The following is a 22,037-nucleotide window of genomic DNA, read 5'->3' on the forward strand; positions in this document are numbered from 1 at the left end:
CCTAAACCACGGGGATGGGCGGTTGATGGGGTTAAAATTAAAATCTGCTATCATGTGTAATTACAGTTGCCACAAACTTGTTGAAGGCATGCTCATCCAGTAAGCTTGGCAGCGCCATGCATATGCTGCAAGCTACTGCTGAAAGACAGTGTAACACAGATATTTGCATGTATGATCACCTAACTCAAATCAAAGAAAACCTCTTGCGCCATAGAGCTCCCCAAAGTTGTTTACCCATCTTTGCCTGTTCCGTGACCTTTACTGAGTCTGAATCTTCCCTGTGAAAATACCATTTCCACCAAATGGCAACTCTTGGAGAAAACATGACTACATGACTTCCAGTAGCTATAATCCAGACAACTCTGATGGTCTGCACAGCTTGTGGGAACCTTTTGCACTAAGTTGTGGTCATCTGCGTAATAAATACATAGGGCGTACTGCCTTGACCAAAATGTCAATAACTTTATCTTACATACTTTCTGGGAACTATAAGTCCATGTGGTACAACTGTAATGCAAAATAATATCATTTGACATCTGGTGCTCCTATATACAACCACTTTCATAAGAAAACATGTAGCTTGCATTACCCCAGTTGTAAATTGCCAAACATGTTTCTGATTTGCCAAAGAAGTGTCTCTGAGACAGCTGATTTTAGTCACATGTGATGAAGCTGCATTCAACTCAAATAGGAGAGAGATTTAAAAAAGCAGAGGGAAGGAATAATACTGGGATATTTTGTTTAGGTAAAATTTGGGTAAAAAAATTGTATTTTCTTCCAGGAAAACGTTCTGCAGAAGACAACGCAAACTCAAAGGAAATACTCGGTGAGTTGATTTCAAAATAATTTACTTTCAGCTTTGAATCCCAAAAAACATACTGTGATGATTAGCAGATTATTACAGATTGATTGCCGCTCTTCACTTAATTACATTGTTCAAACATCTTGCACAGTTCCATTCACTTTCGAATTATATCATTTGAAAAAATGGTCACATAAAAAACAGTCAATAACTCTGTCATTAAAGTATTAATAGTTTTGGTGTATTTTTTTATCAGGGCTTTAGCTACTTTGCAGCATGCATTCAGTGCTCAGAAAAGTATCTTGTGCAAAGAACAGAAAACAGAAAACTGATTTTCACCTTCTAGGCAAGTAACTTTCTGCACCTACTAATGGAAGTGGACAAGCCTACAAATTCTGAAGTAGAGCTGGATTAAAGGTTTCACTTGATCCCAAGATGGAAAGCACGAGCCAATGGCTACTTTGTAGGTTAAATATAAATTAAAAAATACAAAATATATCAGCTGTGGAGACATTAATCAAGAATGCAGGAAATTATCCTTATGTTAAGAAAGAAGATGTGTCTTCTAAACTGACTTAAAACGTTGTGCAACATATATAGGTATCTTTTCTCTACCATTCAGCGCATTCGAAAACTTTTCCCTTCCTACACAAAAACATTATCTGAGCATTCCAGTACATGGAATGGGCACATCAATTCAAACACCAAACCACACGAGTGGAACCTCCAGTGAGCCCTCCACCCCAAACGGCGCATACTATCCAACTACAGTCAGCACAACGGGTTGGGCCGAACACATCTCGGAGAGAAAGAACATCACATATTCAGCGCACTTGTCCCCACTCCACGATGACTCGGGTACAACTGTCATGTCCCCCTACACACACGACCAGTAACTGCCGAATGGCCACCAGCCATCACACAAGGAATCCCCTCCTGCCTGCACATACCCCCATTGACCCCTAATTCTCACCCCAGTTAAATGCCAAGTTACGAGTTAGGGATGTAACCCAACAGCTTTCACAGCGGTACTAGTGGGTTGGAAGTGTAACCTCATCGCCGGGACATTACACTACGACCCTCAACAATAGCGAGGGCAGACATAGCTCCCAAAGCAGGGGCACACGCACACAGGTGTACCACGAAAATCATACGATCAATATATAGTAATATGGATATGTAACAGCGATGTATAAAGTACAATGCCAACGCAAAACTGTTAATTGAAATAATGCAAGTAATTTGAAACAAGAAATACAGATTTAATGCACCTAACATGTCAAAACTCAATAAACAAATTTAAACAAAAATCTGTGCATTCCAGTACTAAATGTAATATTTTCTGTATGTTCTTTTAACAGTAATTTTTGAGGATTTAAGATGTCCAGGAGAAATGAAAACTGACAAATAGTCTATATGAACATTACATCCATACTAATATTATCAAGAGAGAGCCCAAACCTTTGAGGCGGGTAATCTCAGTAACCACAGCACCAATCACAACACCCAATACAGCCTTGGAAAGGGCAGTTGCAGCAGAAGGACATAGGCTATGCAGATGGCCACCAAATATATTTTTTTTTTGCAGAGTTGTATATAACGCGAACTTGACCCGAACTGAATCAGGTATCAGAGCGCTTTACATAGCACCAGTTACGTTACATGAGAACACACATTCATTTTTGTTAGGCACGGGGAGATTAAGTGATTTGCCCAGAATCACAGGATGTTTAGCGTCATTACCAAGACTCGAACCAGATCCCCAGGTCCGAGGTCGAGCGCCTTAGCCGTTAGGCCAACTCCTCTATACATTTAAAAGGTACAAGAACCGTGCCTGCAAAGTAGTCCCTTGTGGGCGTGTCTGCGTTGTGCTGTGGGCGTGGGCTGGGGGTGTGACTAACGCTGGGGGGGTGTGGTACGGCAATCACATCGTGGGCTGTGGTCGTGTGCTGGGGGCATGGCAAATGCTGGGGGCGTGAAAAACGCTGGGGGTGTGTCAAACGCTGGGGGTGTGTGTCCGGCCTTCATGCCATGTGAACGCAATTGTGCCGCATCAAGGGGCACGCTGGGGGCGTGAGAAACGCTGGGGGCGTGTGCAACGTTCCGCCCTTCATGCCATGTGGGTCGTACATTAATCAGAAGATCGTCTGCTGTGGCTGTGTGCTGGGGGTGTGACAAACGCGTTCACCTGGAGGCCTTGTAAGTAACATTACTGCAGCCTCTCCTGCGCACTGTTACTGAACTCTCTCATTCAACGAAATTGCACGCGCCTGCTACCATCAACCAGGGCTCTAGCCGGGCTCAGGCGGCGGATCAGTACACTAATTACACGCGCCTGATAACATCAACCAGGGCTGCAGCTGGGCCTCAAGCGGGGGAACATGCGCCTGCTAACATCAAACAAGCCTGCATCTGCGCCTCAAGCGGGGGAACAGGCAAATGAGCGTGTCTGCGAGGACAATTACTGCAGCCTCTCCTACTCGCTGTCACTCAACTCTCTCATTAAACGGATTTACCCGCGGCTGATAACTCTCTCATTCAACGACATTACAAGTGCTTGCGAACATCAACCAGGGCTGTAGCCGGGCTCAGGCGGCGGATCACTACACCAATTACACGCGCCTGGTAACACCAACCAGGGCTGCAGCTGGGCCTTCTCCGTCCCTATTCTAATGAAACAACAAATGTTGTGTACCGCGAGATTTTAAAATCAATTGCCCTTGACAAATACACACATTACACACATTCTATTTCATACCCGGACAACGTCGGGACGGGCTGCTAGTATCTAATAAACGCAGGGCTTTGTTAAGGCTCATAACCAATATAAAGACTGCATACTGGTATTTGCTCAGTTCTAAAGTCATAGGTTGCCCCAGCTTTTCGTTCAGAAATTACTTGGGGATATAAGCAAACTCCATCATATAATTGCTCATAGACTGGGAAAGCCAGCTAAGGATTGAATGGCATTGAATGAAAATGGCCAAAAGAGGAATTGTGTTCAAAGTAAGACCAGTGGTTATTTTGTAAAAGAATAAGTGCTAGGGCTCTCATCAGGAGGTAGCTTGCACCCTCCCATTTCTCTTGTTATTGGTGCCTAAAAGAGAATCACCTGCTAACCCTGAAAGTGGGGAGATGATGTGGTGTAATGGCCAGAGCTGTCGACTTCAGAGCTGGGGAACCAGGTTCAAGTCTCGGCATTGGCTCCACATCCTGTGATTCTGGGAAAAACTCTTAATCTCCCTGTAAATGAATATGTCCGTAACAGGTGCTTCTGAAAAGTGCAGTGCCGGTTGTCTGCATCTGAAACCGGCGGCTCAAATTAAGCACTGAGTAAGACTCTGGGAAATATCAAGTGCAAGCTTGCATCAGACCATTAATGGCAGATCCTGGCAAAGGATTTCACCACAAGGGAGAAATGATATCTGGGAAGCAGTCTTAAATCAGTGCATACAGGCCAACAAACCTGCAAGTTTGAGCTCTTGATAGAGCTTTGAAGAAGGTCAAAATACTCTGACAAGGCTGTTGTGTTAGCCCTAATTTATTGGGGTCACGAGGCTGGGGGGCTGATCCCCCTGTATGAAGATCTCGCAAGGCAATACAATTTGCCTAACTCTCAATTTTTTTAATATCTCTAAATGTTCAACTTTCTCAGCTGGAAGAATATGGTATTGACACCAAATTTACTAGTTGAGGCTGTAAGGCGCCCAAAAAAAATAGGTGTGTTATATAAAATATTACTTTCGTCCAGATTGGATGATTTGGAGAAACAAAATGCACAACGGTCTACAATTTTGGGGGCACATGACATATCTATAGCAGACGCCATTGTTAGATCCACGGAAATTCTCCTATCTGCTAATTTGAATGCACAATTTTATAAAACAGCATTTAATTTGTATTATACCCCCGCTCGTATGCTCAAATGGGGTGGTCATTAAGACGGTAAATGTTTTCGATGTGTGGGAGACAATCCGGATAGTCTCCTTATATTTTTTAGTTGTGCTAAATTGACCACCTATTTGAAAGATATTGAAACATTTTTGTCTAAAGTTCTTGGCACCCCGCTTAATATTACTTCGGCCTTAATGCTATTAGGGATTGGCCAAGCTGTTAAAAAAGGGAACCCTTTGTATAAATATCAGTTTTTTTGTTCATTGCTATGACAGCTGCACGACTGTGTATGGCTCATGATTGGCTTCAACCTGAACCCCCTGGGTTTGAATCCTGGCGGGCCAAAATGTATAATTTATTTAACCTAGAACTGAGTTTGTATTCTGTAAAGGGGGCAAGAAAAGGTAAACTTGCCATGTATATATAGGGGCTTTCTTTGATCACATGAATGTATGATTCATTGTTTTAATGCCTTAATGTCTTATAATCGTTGTTTTGCTTTTTCTCCTTATTTTGATACTGTGGAATACAAAAAAAAAAATGATTAGCAGTATCCTTATAATGTGTGACAGAGAGTACTTTTAAAAAAAAAACCACTTTATTGGTAGCTGGAATGACTGAGCACTGTAATGACTCTAATATACACTGCTTTTTGTTTTTCCTTCATTTTGCTGGCCTTCTCATTATACACATGACATATCTGCAATTTGCTCAAACAGTTCATTTGTAGTTAATCGGTTGACATACATCTGCCCCGTGCCCATAACCAGCGTATTCTTAATCTAGAATTGCATTTGTACATCCAGAGTAGCTACTGGTAGTATGTTTCAATTAGATACCTTAACATTTCAACTTGTAAACAACCCCCCACCCTCCACCCACCCTCCTGGTCTGTTATTTCTATTACGCATTTAGGCCTATTAGAATTATCTATATATCAATAGTTGCTCCTTACTGCGTCTGTATAATGAAGTCCTGACTATTGTGGGGGACTGTTAAGTGCAGGCATGAAGTCTAGCTGTTTAAAGCTATCCGTCATGGTGTCCCAGTCCATAGGGATAGGGTGTTTCCTCAGACCCCTTTCCTCTTCCTATCTAATTGCCGCACTTTCGGCACTACCCCATTGTACCATATCATCCTGCCATATAGTCAGTGATGGACTTCTAGGGGATTTCCACCTCATGGTAATTGCTCTCACATCCAGTATAAGGGCTAGGTCTAGAAACCTCAACTGTACCTTCTGTACGGTAGTGCGTTTACGGAGACCCATAAGGCACTCTAGTATATTTTCTTGGACCGGTAGATGTGTCACATCACTGAGTGACTGTCTTATTCCGGTCCAATATTCATAGAGACGTGGGCACGCCCACATCATATGTACAAAATTCGCCTCTTCACCCTTACATCGGGGCCGCAGTATTGGGCCTCTGGGAACATACAGTGAATTATCTGTGGAGTTAAATCGGATCAATGTAATATCATTGTTTGAATAAATTTAAGCTTAGCATTACGTGATACAAATTTGGGGTGTTCTAGTACGCTCGTCCAGGCTTTGTCGGTAATTTCAGTGTGTGCATCTGACTCCCATTGTGTTCTAAAACTAGTCAGAGCGATGGATGCTTGTGCTCTAATACCCGTGTATAACCATTTGATTTGATGGCCTCCTTCTCCCACGTAGTAGAGTAAATGTACTGAGTCATGTTGTGGAGGTTCCCTGTGTTGTGGCGCCCGATATAAGCAGGCTGGTGCCCCACTGATTTGGACAAACGTGTCATGATCGAGAAGGTAACTGTCCCCAAAGAGCTGCCCCACCTCCTCCACACCAGACTCAGTCCAGGCCTGCAGCCTGGCCTTCGTTAGCACACCGCCAGGGACCGGGATAACCAATAAAGGGATGTTAGTTGCATATGGTGTTGTTCCTGAGGTGTAAAGCATAGCCTTCTTCCAACATTGGAAGGCAGTCGTAAGTAATAGGGGTCCCCCTGTCGGAATTTCGGCTTGTGGTAGAAGCAAGGAATGCCGTTTGCCCCGTTCCAAATCCCGGGGTGTAGGACAGCCACTGAAGTTGACAGGCATAGTAGTAAGCCGTAAAGTCAGGGACTCCCCGACCTCCCTTCTTGGACTCTAGTTGAAGTTTCCGAAGGCTTATTCTCTGGCGGCACTTACCCCATATAAGTTCTATGAGGATAGTGTTCAGGGTGCAAAAGAGTGAGTGCGGGATCACCAGTGGTAAATTTACAAAAAAGTATAATAAACGGGGAAGCATCACCATCTTTGATATAGCAATTAGTCCCATTACTGACAGCGGTAGGAAAATCCAGAATGTCACACTCGAACGTAGGGCGGCTATGGCCTTTAACAGGTTACCTGCTAGTTGATCCCCCTGATCTCTGTACACCTGTATCCCTAAATATCTGAAAGCAGTGTGTGCTACAGGTACAGAGTAACTACCAAAATGTGTCATATCTGGGTGAATTCCGTCATGGAAATAAAAGGCATTAGATTTCTGTGAATTGATAGCGAGGCCCAACATTTCTTAAAATGTGGAGAATATAGGGGGAAGGGGTGCAGCATCTGCAGTCAAATCCCGAAAATAGAACAGGATATCTTCTGCATATATTGATATTAAGTGTATAGTGCCATCAATAGGTATTCCTAGCTGTTCAGCTTACTTTTCTCAGGGCTATCGCTAAGGGCTCCAGTGCTAACACAAATAGCAGGGGGGACAGAGGGCATCCGTGCCTTGTGCCCCTGTGTAGCGTATATGCACTGGAGATGTGGTGGCCAGTGCGTGCTCTAGCGGTAGGGGAGGTGTACAGTAGCCGCACCCATTTGCAATCATCGCCAGGGAGGCCAAAGTGCTGTAGCGCCGCAAACATATACTCCCATGTTATAGAATTAAAGGCCTGGCATACGTCTAGTGCCAGACAACCTGCTTCCTGATATTCCGCCAGAGTGGCTGACATAATATAATGCAATTGTCTCCTATTTAGGGATGTACTGCGATTCTGTAAGAATCCACATTGATCCCTGTGTATGAGGGTGGTTAAATATGGCTGTATGCGATTTGCTAGGGCTTTACTCAGGATTTTGTATTCAGTTGTTAATAAAGGTAGAGGCCTATAATTAGAGATATCAGTACTATCGCGACCTGGCTTCAGTAGTGAGACGACCAGTGCCTGCATGGTGGATTGTGGTAAGTGGCCAGTCTCCAATGCTGTCCTGTAAACTTCCTCAAGTTTGGGGAACAGGACGTCCGCGTAGGTTGCATAAAATTCTTTAGGTAGGCCACCGAGGCCGGGCGCTTTATTACGGTTAGGGCCTTTGATCGCAGCTCTAATCTTCTGTTGTGTTATTGGGCTTCAGAGTTCCCTCTGTGTGCCCTCCAGTAGCGAGGGGATAGGTAACCCTTGTAAAAACTCCGTTATCAGCGTGTCATGATTGTGTGGTGGCACCGCATATAAGTTACTAAGATATTCACAGAATGCTTCATTTATCTCGATTTGTGTATTAACTGGACCTTTCTCCGGTGTTTTAATGAGTGTAATGGTAGGTGGTTCCGGTCTGTCTTGTACTATGCGGGCTAGTAGTGTCCCAGCGTATCTGCGTCAGTATGCTTCCGTTGTGTAAAGGCCCTGTGGTCTATAACCCGCAGTGTTTCTAGAGTGTCAGCATGCTCAATGCGGGCATCCTGTAAGGCCTCTCCTTTTTCAGGATCTGTCACCGCTTCTAACGTATTCATTAGGTTTTCTATGTTAATCAGGCGTTGATGTACCTCATGCCTGGCCCCTACCACCTGTCCGATAGTCGACCCCCTCACCACCACTTTAACCCCTTCACTGCTGCGGCTATTCCGCCGCAGTGCTAAGGGGGCGGGGCGGCCGCGCGGCGGCTGCATGCTGGTGAAGGAACCGCTCCGTCACCAGCCGCGGTTGAGCTGTGCTCATGACGGAGCGGTTCCGTCACGGCCCCGCCCGCTCAATGGAACGTCCAGCGCAGGTGCGGAATTCGCGCCGCGCAGACGCGGAATTCGCACCACGCAGGCGCGCCGAGCGGGCCGTGACGGAACCGCTCCGTCATCAGCACAGCGCGACCGCAGCTGATGACGGAGTGGTTCCGTCACCAGCAGGGGAGGGGTTAAACGCGTCCCAGTCTATTAGGTGTAAGGAGGCAGTATTACAATTTTCAGAGTACTTATTTATTTATTTAAAACTTTTGTAAAGCGCATGCAAAGGCCCGAAGGCATCTCGGCGCTAAGTATCTACAGAGTTTCAACCCGAGAGGGTATTTCAAGATCAAAGATTAAAAAGCCAGGTCTTAAGATGTTTTCGAAAAGACCAAAGGGTATCGCTTGTTCTAATCGATAGCGGCAGAGTGTTCCAGAGCCTAGGTGCGGAGACTAGAAATCTTCTATCACCCCATGAGACAGTTTTCGTACGAGGTACAACAAGTTCTTGTAGGCTGGAAGAGCGTAGGGTTCTGAGGGGACAGTAGGGAATAAGATTTCTGGTGAAAAAAGCTGGACCTATGTTTCGCAGAGCCTTGTACACGATGCAAAGCGTTTTGAATTTGACTCTATTTCTAATCGGGAGCCAGTGAAGATTCCTGATGGTTTCTGACACAGAGTGGTGTTTGGGAATTTTTCCTAGTAACCTAGCAGCGGCATTTTGAATAGACTGCATTTTATTTAGAATTCTTTCTTGAGCATTTAGAAAGAGGGCATTGCAATGGTAGTAGAGATAGCAGGCCATCCTCTAGCAATTGAGGCCACAGTTTCCAGGTCGGCACTGGGGTTGGTATTCGTCCCCAGGTAAGCGTGAGTTCTAGGGGATTATGGTCTGAAAATGTCTTGGCTAAGTAGGTGGACTGACTGACGCGTGTAGCGTGAGCACAGGAATCTGTCTATCCTAGTGTGGAGGTGGTGTACCGGCGAGTAAAAGGAATATTCCCTGTGACAGGGGTGCATCCGCCTCCAAACGTTCGACAGGCCCCAGCCATCCAATCATGTTTTAGGAGGTCCGCTTGCTTGCAAGCGCCAGCACCATGCAATGGGGGTTGGGACCTGTCTAGGTCAAGGTCTAGTACTGTGTTGCAGTCGCCTCCCAAGATCCAGGGTAGTGCATCCCACCCAACTAGGGTTGTACCCAACCTATGGAAACATGTGTCCTGTTCAAAGTTAGGGGCATATATACTCCCCAGGACTATGGTAATGCCGTCAAGGGTTCCCTTCAATAAGATATATCTATCCTGATCATCTATGCGACAATCAAGTTCTGTGAATGGGACCCCATGTTGGATCCAGATGGTCACCCCTCTGGCAAACGCTGAATAATTGGTGGAGTATATATTGCCGCGCCATTTTTGCGGGTCTTCACAGCCTCCGAATCAGTGAGGTGCAATTCCTGGAGAAAAACGATACAAGCTTTGCGCCTAACGAATTGGGCATGTACTCTGTGTCTTTTTTGTAACGCCCCCCAGCCCCCGCATATTCCAAGTTAGTAGATTATAGAAGCCTACAGTGGTGTGTTCTCTAGGCATAGGTCAATATGGTAGATAGGGCCCCCAGTAATAAGGAGCCGTTGAACTGTTACAGACCAGGAGTTACCCTTTCCCTTAAAAAAACTGACTATACTTGGCTCAGCCAACAAACGGCGCTGGGCCCAACAATACTTCCCAACAAATAGGTACCACATTACTGTGCATTCGCTAAGCAGGGGGTCGCCGCCACCGTCCATACCTTGGGTGGTGCAACCGCAGATCCTCTGTAGCTCAACAGAGCCCGGGGGGGAATGTAAACATATCAATGCCAAATCATTACTATCGCCTCTCTCATACAGAACTGTACATTACCTGGGCAGTTTGTACAAACAACAGTATCAAGAAGATTCTGCACGGCATTACTGCATAGGCTATACACTTTAAGACCGTCTAACATTACGGAACCCGGGGGGGCGAAAGAACAATGAGATCAGGTCCCTCGAACTAAGGATCGGAAAAGGATAACATTAGGAGTATGATTGCTACTGCATTACTCATCAAGTCCCAACTCGGATTCAGGTAGGATGTCTATTAGGGTTGTCACTCATCCACCAACTCGTTCACAGTCTGAGGTGTTACTGAGGGGAACAGAGTGATACTGTGATCAGAGTCCGATTGAATGGTGCTTTCATCTGAGTCCAGGAGGGGGTCAATGGTGTTGTCTCTGAAGGGGTCAGCCATGACCAGGACCTCCGTCCTGTCCTCCCTTTGTTGCTCTAGGGTCGGGCCCGTGCCTAATTTGCCCTGTGTATTCCTGGAGGTGTGGCGGCGGCCTTGTCTTTGCGATGAGAAAAGGCCCCGGTCATTCGCATCCGATGATCCACTCTGACTTGAGTCCAAGTTCATGATTTCCAGCCATTCCTCCGCATCGTTTGGGCTGTCAAAGGAATAGATCTTTCTATCATGGATAATTTTGAGCCTGGCTGGGAATAGCAGAGCGTATTTTAGTTGAGCTGCCTGTAGCTTTTTCTTGACGGCTTGATAAGAGGATCGTTGTCGTTGCACTAGAATTGTATAGTCCGGATACAACGAAATGCGGTGGTTTTCAAAGAGTATCTGTGTTTTTTCCCAAGCTTTTTGCAGGAGGACGTCTCGAAACCTATAGTTCAGGATTTTAACTATCAGGGGGCGTGGGGTCGCCCCTGCCCGTGGTGGTCCGGTTGGAATCCGATGTGCCCTCTCAACACAGAAATACGGGGATAGGCCATCCCGCGCCACATGTTCTCTAAACCACCCCTCCATGTAATCTGCAGCCTTGGTGACTTCGCTGCGCTCCGGCAGACCAATGACGCGTATGTTGTTGCGCCTATTCCTACCTTCAGCGTCTTCCACCCTGAAGTTTCTGGATCTGCGCAGTATTTTCAGAAATTTGGGGTTCATTGGCCAGTAAAGTTTTCCCATGATCCTGGACCGACTCATCCATCTTTCCATGGTCAGCTCTGAGCAAAGTAAGGCCCGTTGTTAAGGTTCCTCTTTGTTGCTCGTTCGCCAGACGTGACTCTCGGACTTCTTTCAGAATCAAGTTGAGTTTATCCAGAGTGTTAACCACAGTGTCAGAGGCGGTGGCCCCAGGTGATGGGGCCCTGCTGATCTTCTCGGAGGTATTGGGGGGGTCCTCCCATACCTAGCTGCCCGCCCAGAAGCTTCCCCTTGGTTCTCCCCATTTTCTGCGCCTACAGGTGTCCAAGGTATTCCACAGGGTATCCTGAACCGTCAGGGCAAGCTCCAGGGGGATTTCCCCATACGCGTACCATCCACCAAGGTCCAATCTGAATGGGGTAACTTTGATCTCAGTAGCAGCTGCGCGCATGCAGGCCGCAGGTCCCCAGTAGTATTTATGCGGAAAGTCCAGTCAGCTCGGAGTATGCGGCGATTTAGAGAACTACCTGCTGCTTATGTTCAAAAGGACCAGTGCGCATCTCTATGGTCCAAGGGCCAGTGAGTGTAGTGGTGGGAATAGTGGTGTATCAGTGAGGCGCTTTGTGCATCACAGCTCCCGGTGCAGGGGAGGCCATACTAAATGAGTCTGTAGTGTTGATAGTGGGCCATGAAGCATGCAGAATCATGGAGCAGCACCGGGACCTAAGCCAAACCTCCCCCGCCAGGCCGGTGGTACCGGCGGTGACCAGTCCAGTTTTCAGGGCCTACTCGTGCCTTGGGATGAACCGGGTGAGCCCCCGTATTCTCTCCACCAGCGTGACAGGCCGGCGGCGCTGCTCCGTGACTTAATACGATGGGGGCACGAACCAGGCAGACCCCGGCCCGGCTCCCGGTACTTACCGCCCCGTGAGGTTGATCAGCTTCCAAGCGTCTCTCGTTCCCAGCAGGGGTCCGCAAACTACGATGCCAAGTCCGGCAGGGCCTCCAACACCACTGGAGGGTCCTCCTTGATCCTGGCCCCACCACGTCTTTTCCAGGCCCCGGACACTCCAGTCACGATTACTGGCAAGACGCCCACTGTACTGGCCTCCGCAGTGCGTCACCAGGAGGCCACGCTGTCCTCTGCTGCAAATGTGCTTCAGGTTGCCGCTGCCATTCCAAGTCCGATCCGGACTCAAGGTCGTGCTGTTCTGCTGCTCAGCGTCTGTGCCCAGTTGTGCATGTGGTGATCACTATGTGGATTGGGGCGAGTAGACAGGATTCTGCCCCCCCCGGAGTACGGAGCCTCTCCAAAGTACGTCCGCCATCTTCGGCAGTTGACCACGCCCCCCGTGTGACAGGGAGTACTTTATCCCATATACAGCAATGTTTGTTGCCCACCTGGACATGATAATACAGGAGGTTGGAGCACATCAACATTATTCATATATGGTCATCATTTACATGTTTTTGTTGTGTCTAAATAAAAATAACACGTTCAAACGTGGAAAGAAAAATTAAATCTGGAGCTCCTATATCCATCCACTTTCATAAGGAAACATGCAGCTTACATTACCCCAGTTGTAAATTGCCTAACATGTTTCTGATTTGTCAAAGAAGTGTTTCTGAGACAGCTGATTTTCATCATATGTGATGAAGCTGCACTCAACTCAAATAGGTGTGAGTTTTAAAAAAGCAGAGGGAAGAAATAACACTGGGAAGTTTTGTTTAGGTAAAATTGGGGTAAAAATGTGTATTTTGTTTACAGGAAATCTTTCTGCAGAGGACAATACACACTCAAAGGAAATACTCGGTGAGTTGATTTTAAAATAATGTAATTTCAGTTTTGAAGCACCAAAATACATACTTTGATGATTAGCAAATTATTACAGACTGATGTCCGCTCTTCACTTTAACAGTTACATTGTTCAAACATCTTGCACAGTTCCATGCACGTTCGTATTTTAACATTTGAAAAAAAATTGTCAATTGTGAATACAAGAAGGGATTTCTATTTCTTAATGAAATGTAATATCTATCTAAAACACAGTCGATTACTCTATCAATAGCAATTACTGTAATTAAAGTATTAATAGTTTTTGGTGTACTTTTTATCAGGACTTTAGCAACTTTGAAGCATGCATTCCGTTCTCAAGAAAGTATTTTGTACAAAGAACAAATGACAAAACTGATTTTCATCTTCTAGACAAGTAACTTTCTGCACCTTTTAATGGAAGTGGACAAGCCAACACATTCTAGGGTAGAGCTAGATTAAAGGTTTGATTTGATCCCAAGATGGAAAGCAAGAGCCAATGGCTACATTGCAGGTTAAATGTAAATTATATAATTATATATATGTATATATTTATATATCAGATGTGGAGACATTAATCAAGAATGCAGGAAATTGTCCTAATGTTAAGTAAGATTTTTCTCTATCAGTCAGCTCATGCGAAAATTTGTCAATTCCTGCACAAAAACATTATCTGTGCATTCCAGTACAAAATTTATTTGTTGAGGTTTTGAAAAGTCCAGGAGAAATGAAAACTGACAAATAGTCTATATGTACATTACGTAGCTAATAAACGCAGGGGTTTGATGAGACTCATAACCAATACAAAGGCTGCAAACAGGTAATTTCTCAGTTCTAAAGTCATTGATTGGCCCAGATTTTCGTTCAGAAATTACTTGGGGATGTAAGCAAACTCAGTCATATACTTGGTCATGGACTGAGCAAACCAGTTCAGGGTTGAATGGTATTGAATGAAAATGGCCAGCAGAGGTATTATGTTCAAGCTAACCCAGTGGTTAATTCATTAAAAAAAAAGTGCTGGGACTCAGTTGCATCAGCTCATTTCTCCTGTTAGGGCTGCCATAAAGAGAATCCCCTGCTAACCCTGAAAGTGGGGAGAGGATGTGGCATAATAGCCAGAGCTGCCAACAATGGAGTTGGGGAATCAGTTTCGGGTCTCAGCGTTTGCTCAACATCCAGTGATTGTGAGCAAATCACGCAATCTCCTTGTAAATTATTATGTCCTTAACTGGTGCTCATGAAAAGCACCAATGTTGGTGATTAAGTGCCAGTGCAGGTAGTGTAGTTCCTATATTCCCAATAGGCTCTGCGCATTGGAATAATATATCCTATAGATTTGACGTAGGACTGAGTTCTACTAGGTCTCTATCGAATATACTAGACTTAATTGTGAGTGCCTGCTAGCTCAGAGGTCACTAGAAACGTTCTCGAATAAACAAGAAGGGATTAGTCTCTGACAACCGCATAAACATGACAACTTTGTTTCCCAAGAATAAGAAATGTATCTCTAGAGTCACGGAAACAATAGATAGTTATTTTTACTCAGTCAATCGTGCAGGCTTCGTTTCACCAGAGGTGAATAGAAATAGAGAGACGGGCGTTTTCAATAAAAGGATTTATTGAACAGTCTTCTTTCTCATGCAGAGGAAATGAACTGCTACAATCATAATACTGGTTGCAAAGTACAATGCGTACAGTACGAAGAGTATTATAAAATAATACTGTAAAAGCATGATATGGTTTCTAAGCCATAAAATACATAGAATACATACATTAATAAATAAAGACTAAAAGTACTCAACTGGTGCTTCTAAAATACGCCTACCCCGGTGTACCTAACCTAGGTCTAGTATAGATGAAGAAGTAAGTGAGGTGTAGCTTAGTTTCAGTATTCTTTTGCCAAAAATCTATCCAAGAATTCTCTAAGGGTCTAATCAGCTCCGTACCTTGGTTTAGAATGAAGGAGGTCTGGTATCTCTCTCTCAGTACTCGATTTCCCAACAACCCGCTAGGGTAGGTTGGAAACACTGGAGCTGGATTTCTCGGCAAGAGAAAATACAGCGTCTCTCTCAGTGCGTCTGCTGGAGGGTCGGCTTCCGTCGGCACTTGCTGTAGCAGGGCGTCGGGCAAGTAGATAGTCGAACTGCTCCAAACCACCGTGTGTTTGTCTAGGCAAGTGTGGGTATATTTATACCTTGAAGGTGCTAAGTTTGACGTAAGGTTGGACATAATAACGTCATCAAGGACTCAGTTCTTTGAAGACTCCATGAGTTTTTGGATAAATCAATATTCAAGCAAGGGGAAGTCCCTGACTGCTGAAGGCGGGTTTTTCCAAGAAATCGTTTTGGATTTCCGGAACTAGTGGAAGTAGCCATGCCATATTTGGACTGCATAGACTAAGTCTAAATAGGGTTATGATTTCTATGCCAATATAAGGATAGGGTGATTTATACCTATATATAGGCATAAATCAGGAAAATTACACTAGGGTCCTAAATTCATATACAACACCCAGTCCACTTTATTATGTTTATCATTACTAAATTATAAGCACTAAAACATATCTAAAGCATGTATTTACAATCCTACCCAAAATATACAAAATGCATTTAAAAAGGTTGTACACGAAAAATTAGCATTTGTACACTACGCATTTCAAAGCAATAGGCGTAATTCAAAACATGAATTATGATGTTGGCAAACCTAACTGAATGAATCATGTAATGACATTTATGACATGGCTCTAAGTTACAGAATAAAAAGGTCGAGACCATTCCATGGCAGAAATAATATATTGTTTTCATTTTGAGGACTAGTCCAATATCGTCTCTTTAGGAAGTATTTAAAGAATTTCTTGTTCTTTAAGAATAGTTCTACTTTAGGCAGATTACTTTGTGCCCCCAATTTTTTACTCTTCTTTTAAGTTCTTTGGGAAAAAGTCCAAATTAGCCGTAGAAAAAATAGAGTTCCAAAGGTTTTCGGAAGGATTGTTATTAAAGGTGAAGGCCAAATTCAGAGTTCATGGAACCCAGTGTGCAGGTCTTAAAAGTCATTCTCGATTTCAGGAGAAAACGTCAAATCGTCTAAGCTGGAAAAGAAATCGTCAACCACAGTAGGTGAAAGTGGAACTACTTCATTAATTAGATCAATTGTGCACAGATGATAATCATCGCCGTCAGCATCAGCCGCGTTAGCAATGTTCAAATCAGATGGTACCTGAGTGCCTATTGATCCGCGTATCTCACCTCCTGTTGGATTCGCTGGTGAGATCTCAATGAATGCCTTCATAAAGATTGGTAGCTGTTGGGGGCAACACAACATGTGAGCAGTTACCGGACCCAGTAATGCGTCTGCATCCATTGGCGCAACCGATGGTAGTGTTAGACAAACATCTAACACGCATTCCTCTCCACAAAGCAGGCATCGTAGAACAGGTAAGATGCAATCTTGCCAGAGTGGTCTGAATGAAAAAAACCAAGTGGTATTCAGATCTCCTAAACGAGCCAAGCCAAGAATCTGTGTAATTCTGTCACGGTACCGCATAGCCAGGAGGGCATCCATGGTAGTCTGGGTTTCGTTGGTGACTGGACTTGCCATATCGGAGCAGGAGAAACAAAAATAGAGTTCCTGATACGAGTCCCAAAATGAGAGGCAAACCACCAAACACTGAGTGCAAGAAATTTGGAAAAATGCAGAGGACTGCTTCAAATGGTGCTAACAGCCCCGAAAAAATTGTCTTAAGTACATGTGCAATACCGCTGGTATCAGACATGTTTAAGATTTGACCTAACATTTCTGTGAAATGTACTGGGCAGTTGGTTGATAATAATGCATGTATCTCTGCAGAAGTCCTTGCAACTTGCAGATCATTCTCTAGACGAGGTAAGTGGCACAGTTTTTTGCAAAAGAATGGCTTTCATTCTGCTTAAAGTATCAATTTGTATAGAAAAGATATTCAGTGAAGGCCATAACGCCGACTCCCTGTCTGTCTTACTTTTTGGATACAATACTTGCATACGACAAGTGACCCTGGCTGACACACTAACTAGATACGCTTTTCCTGGCAACATGCCACAAAAGCTGTGATCATTGAGCATAACGTAGCTGCCATTGGAAAGCTGCCTGAAAATTGGTTCTATCACCGCTGCTGGTGAACCGTGCAGGTGGCAAGAAAGGTTATTTGAAGAACCTTTGCAGGATTCGTGTAAATTTATACCTTCACATAAAAGTGTACCGCTTAGTGAGGTTTTACAATTTTTTCTACTAAGAAACGCGTCCTTTCCCCCACTCCAACATTTGTGTGTGTATGGTAAATTCCAGGTTGACTTAATGTATCCTTTACCCAACCTTTCATACAGGCCCGCTGGTATGTGTTTTAAGCAATACCAAAATTGGAAAATCGTCACTGCTATCGTGATGGTGCCATGTATTATCCATTCCACAACTTGTTTCTCAGAAACAGTTAATGGTAATCTTTCCAGTTTTTCAATGATCAGCACCATATAGTCTGCTCCTCTTTGTGCCAAAGAGATTTGTTTATCTGTAAGGTTAAAGACAGTAAACAATGACGTGGTATTGATTAGACGCCATGCAACATAGCCTGAACGCAGATTTTGTAACGTCCAGCCTAGCAGCATTATAGGACGTAATTGAGACTGTCAATTTTGTAACATTAGCAAGTCCTGCTCTATTATGTCAATGGCAGATGATACAATGCTGTCCAGAGAATAAATTCTGGAGGACAGAGTAGTTAACCCATTGTCTACTACAGAGAGGGCTTTCTCTAAATCAATACGATCAATTTCTCGTATTCTTTCTGCAGTTCCATTTGCATGACTTTCCATGCGTCATTGTAAGCAGAATATATACTGGCGTATATGAAACGTTTTTGACGTAGTTTACGAGGTCCAAGTAAGAAGTCTCGTAAGTCAACGCCTTCTTTAAGTAAAGTTAAGTGTTGTTTAATTTCTGGAAGTCTGGATTTCTGTAGCCACTCAAGGCATAGTTTTCCTACACGGTATGTTGTAACTATCCCTGGATGTTGTCTCTGGGAATATCTTGGATCTGACCTGTTAATTTTGAACTCTTGTGTTTTGTTCAGGAATCTATCTTGACAGTTATTCATTTCTGTGGGCCGGATTAACCATTTTTTCCATTCAGGATTAGTTATGTTCTGTTGTAAAATCTGTTTTACGTCTACCTCCTCATCTGCAGTGCCATTACTGTCAGGTGTGGCTTTAGGTATGGACGGTTTGTTTAAATCTTTTATCTTAGCTAAGCCAAGACAAGATGTTTGTTGTACAGTGTCATTTAAAAGCATTACTTGTTCTGGGATAATGCAGGCTCGGAATAAGGCTTCTAAACCTTGCACCTGCCAGTCTTTTGTGCCCCAAACAATTTTTGTCTCAATGTTGTCTTTCCAAAAGATAAAACCTAATGTAGACAGCTGAGCATAAAAGTTTGCAGAATACATTTGTTTAGTATTGGTCAGCATGTTTTTCATTCCTGTCTTATTCACATTTTTTAAATAAAACGTTTCTGGATTTGTGACATTAAAACCTGAGAAGTATGGAAACTTTTCATAAAATGTTTTTGAGCTGTCCTTTGGCGGCGTTGGACAATGTTTCCATTGATTATAAGTAAAAACATTTCTAGGGTTTGCAGATTTGTGCCAGTAATGGTGACCATAATGATTAAGACAATACATTTGTTCATTATCTGATGAACCTTCTAAGTATTCATGTTTGTTAATAATATGATGACAGATTTAGAAATGTCAGCTAAATTCACTAGTTTCAAAGTCCCAATCATCAGAAAATGTGCTGGGTGAGACAAAGTCACTCAAAGAAACCTTAAACTGGTGTAGAATCTTCAACAGTTCCACCGGGCCATACATGTCATAATCAGTCTGTCCCATGCTATACCATCAGGTATAGGAATGGCTGTGATGTTCACTGATGTCAGGTCTCTTCGTTCACGATTAGATGATTTCTGACGTTTTAGAAGCATGTTGATGTTCTTACTTGCTGTGTCCATTGTACTGTGTTTTCCATCTATCATCTTTCCCAAACTTAAAACAAGAATGAGCCAGAACAGGAGAAAAAGTACACCTAACACAATCCAAAATTCAATCCATGGTGAAACCAGATATGTATTTTCAAGTTGATGAAAGAGTTCTGTTATTTTTTCTTTGAAAGTTTTATTAGCTGGCGTAGTTTCAGGTTCACTGGGATCCACAGAAAATGTATCAAAGTTGATGAAATAGTCAGAGGCAGTTCTGTCAATTGTTGGGATTGCATCTGGATTTTTCTGAATCGCTGGAGCTGTTTCTTCCTTTGTCATATTAGTATAGTCAGAGGCTATATCATTGTAGACAGGTGTTTCTTGACAAACTGTTATGTGGGTTTCAAGAGGCACAAGTTCCATGGCTTTGTTGCATAGTCCTTCTTTTCTTACTGTAGGTTTATCAAAGGTGATAAGTCTTTCAGTTCGAACCTCTTGGATTGTAGCAAGATTTGGTCGTCTGCTTCATCTTAGGAGTCCACTGGGCCTACTACTTATTATCGGCCACATGATGTGGTTTGACCAGGTCGATGGACACGATTCTGTTCACCCTTTTTCCAACAAGAGGCAGTAGTAACTCTGATCATGTTCTGTGTATTGCTAACACAGGAACTGCTTTTCTGTAAGAAGGCTCAAATTCCTTCTTCACAGCGATCTTTTCCCTGACTAGATCCTCATTCTTTGAAATCCAGACAGGTCTTTCTGGGACAGGTGGTTTTTCTTCAGTGGTCGTTGGCTTTTGTGTTGTGTTACTCAGTCTTCTTCTTGTTTCATTTAAGTCCTGTAAAACAGCCAACCGGTCTTTGATATCAAAGGGTGTTTGTTCCCCCACTGAAGTTTGACAATCAAGATCCTGGATGAGCATTCTAGTACCAAATAGTAATTCATATGGAGTGATTCCCCCTAGAGAATTTCTTGGCAGATTATTAAGACTACGTTGGACATTTATTAGATGTTTGACCCACCCGTCACCCGAGCCTAATACCCTAGCTGTTGTAGATTGCTTTATGTCATGTTTTTTTCTTTCCACTACCACATTTCCCTCAGGATGGAATGGACTTGAGTACCGTAATGCAACGCCCAAGCTAGCCCTGGCCTCCATGTAAGCTCGAGAGCTAAACGCAGGACCCTGGTCAGAATGTAGCGTGCCGATTGCGTATGTGCCGATAAAGACTCGCAATTCTTTTATAACAGTTCGGGCGTCAGCCGAGCGCTGAGGCCACATCCAAATTAATCTTGTCCTAATATTTGTGGGAGCGCATCCGTCCATGGTGACGTCTGCGTGTAGAAAGTTTAATGCTGTCCAACAATGGTGTCCGTACTGGACTGACTACACTGTAGTCAGGTACCTGGTGGCTTTCAAAGCTATGATCTCTGTAACAGGTATCACAGTTAATTCCGAATTTGTAAACTTCGATGCTCATTCCCAGCCACCAGTATATATCTATTAATTCTATTAGAAATTTTAAGATCCCTTGATGTGTCAGACCCTCTCCCATATGTGCTTCGTGAACCAAAGCACCTCTCTGGTTCCTGTTTGGAATTACTCTATCCCCCACTCCAGGGATTCGAGCAAAAGGTACGGAGTTTGCATCAATTATGTATGTATATCCGAGTGGATAATTTATAGGTAATGCTGCATAGCTGCCTTTCATTGTGGCATTCACTGCTAGCATTGTTTCACTGTCTATTTTTGTTTTTGAACGAGTGATTGCAGCTACGGAAGCCGTTTGCACAGCTGCCTTCGCGGCCTCATCAGCCAATAAATTCCTTGCAACGTGAACGCCATCACGCTGATGACTCAGTGTATGAATCACGTGAGTCTTTTGTAGTTCTTTTTGTAATAGAACTACTTGTTCCCAAAGCATTTTGTGCTTAATTGTGCCACCTTTTGCATCTTTGAAACCGTTTTGAACCCAGTTCTGCAGATATTCATTGTAAGACTGAACGCAGTAATACAAATCGCACACTATGAGTGTGGGGAATTCGCGATCGGTATTTTCAAGCGCCATCTTGAAAGCCTGTAGTTCAGCTCGCTGAGCTGTACAGTCTCAGAATGATTGAGTTTTAGTGATCATAGGTCGAAATTTACCTTTGCACCAGTGACCTTTAACAATCGCGCACGCAGCACTATAGGCTTGTTTACCCCCAATTGCGGGCTGTGCTGATCCGTCTGTATAGATTATACATCCGTAATGTTCTAGAGGCAGAATTTTGGTCGGCAGAGCACATTCTTGTTCGTATTGGAGAAATTCTTGTGTCTTCAAGTATGGGTCAAAAACGTATTCAACGTCTATTGCAGCAAGAGAGTTAACCCATTGTATCCATCTTGGATGTAAAGCCTTAGCATTTGGAATGCTCATTTTTGTTACTGCCTCTAAGGCAGGTACAGGTGTAACGATCATTATGCCTTTACCCTGCGCTAGAGCTCTCTCTTTTGCTACTGCAGTTTGAACCGCTGTCAGAATCTTTTCTGTAAAAGTGAATTTCATTTCAGCTTGTGTGTACAAATGTGATTTGTACGCTATTGGTACCTTTTCACCTTCATTAAATGTCAGGTATGTGAAT

The 22,037-nt window shown here is 43.8% G+C and overlaps 1 protein-coding gene across 4 annotated transcripts in view; it reads left to right on the plus strand.

Annotated features, from left to right (window-relative positions):
• The window catches only part of ANKAR (ankyrin and armadillo repeat containing), a 1,199,016-nt gene that overhangs the window by 439,880 nt on the left and 737,099 nt on the right, over positions 1-22,037 (plus strand). For all 4 annotated transcript variants that reach the window (XM_078680368.1, XM_078680367.1, XM_078680369.1 and 1 more), the window contains 2 exons: positions 782-826; positions 13,362-13,406. In XM_078680368.1, coding sequence (XP_078536494.1) covers positions 782-826; positions 13,362-13,406 — 90 coding nt within the window. The remainder of the gene's footprint in view (positions 1-781; positions 827-13,361; positions 13,407-22,037) is intronic.

The sequence above is a fragment of the Lissotriton helveticus genome, chromosome 3_1 (genome assembly GCF_964261635.1).
Source record: "Lissotriton helveticus chromosome 3_1, aLisHel1.1, whole genome shotgun sequence".
NCBI classification, from domain to species: Eukaryota; Metazoa; Chordata; class Amphibia; order Caudata; family Salamandridae; genus Lissotriton; species Lissotriton helveticus.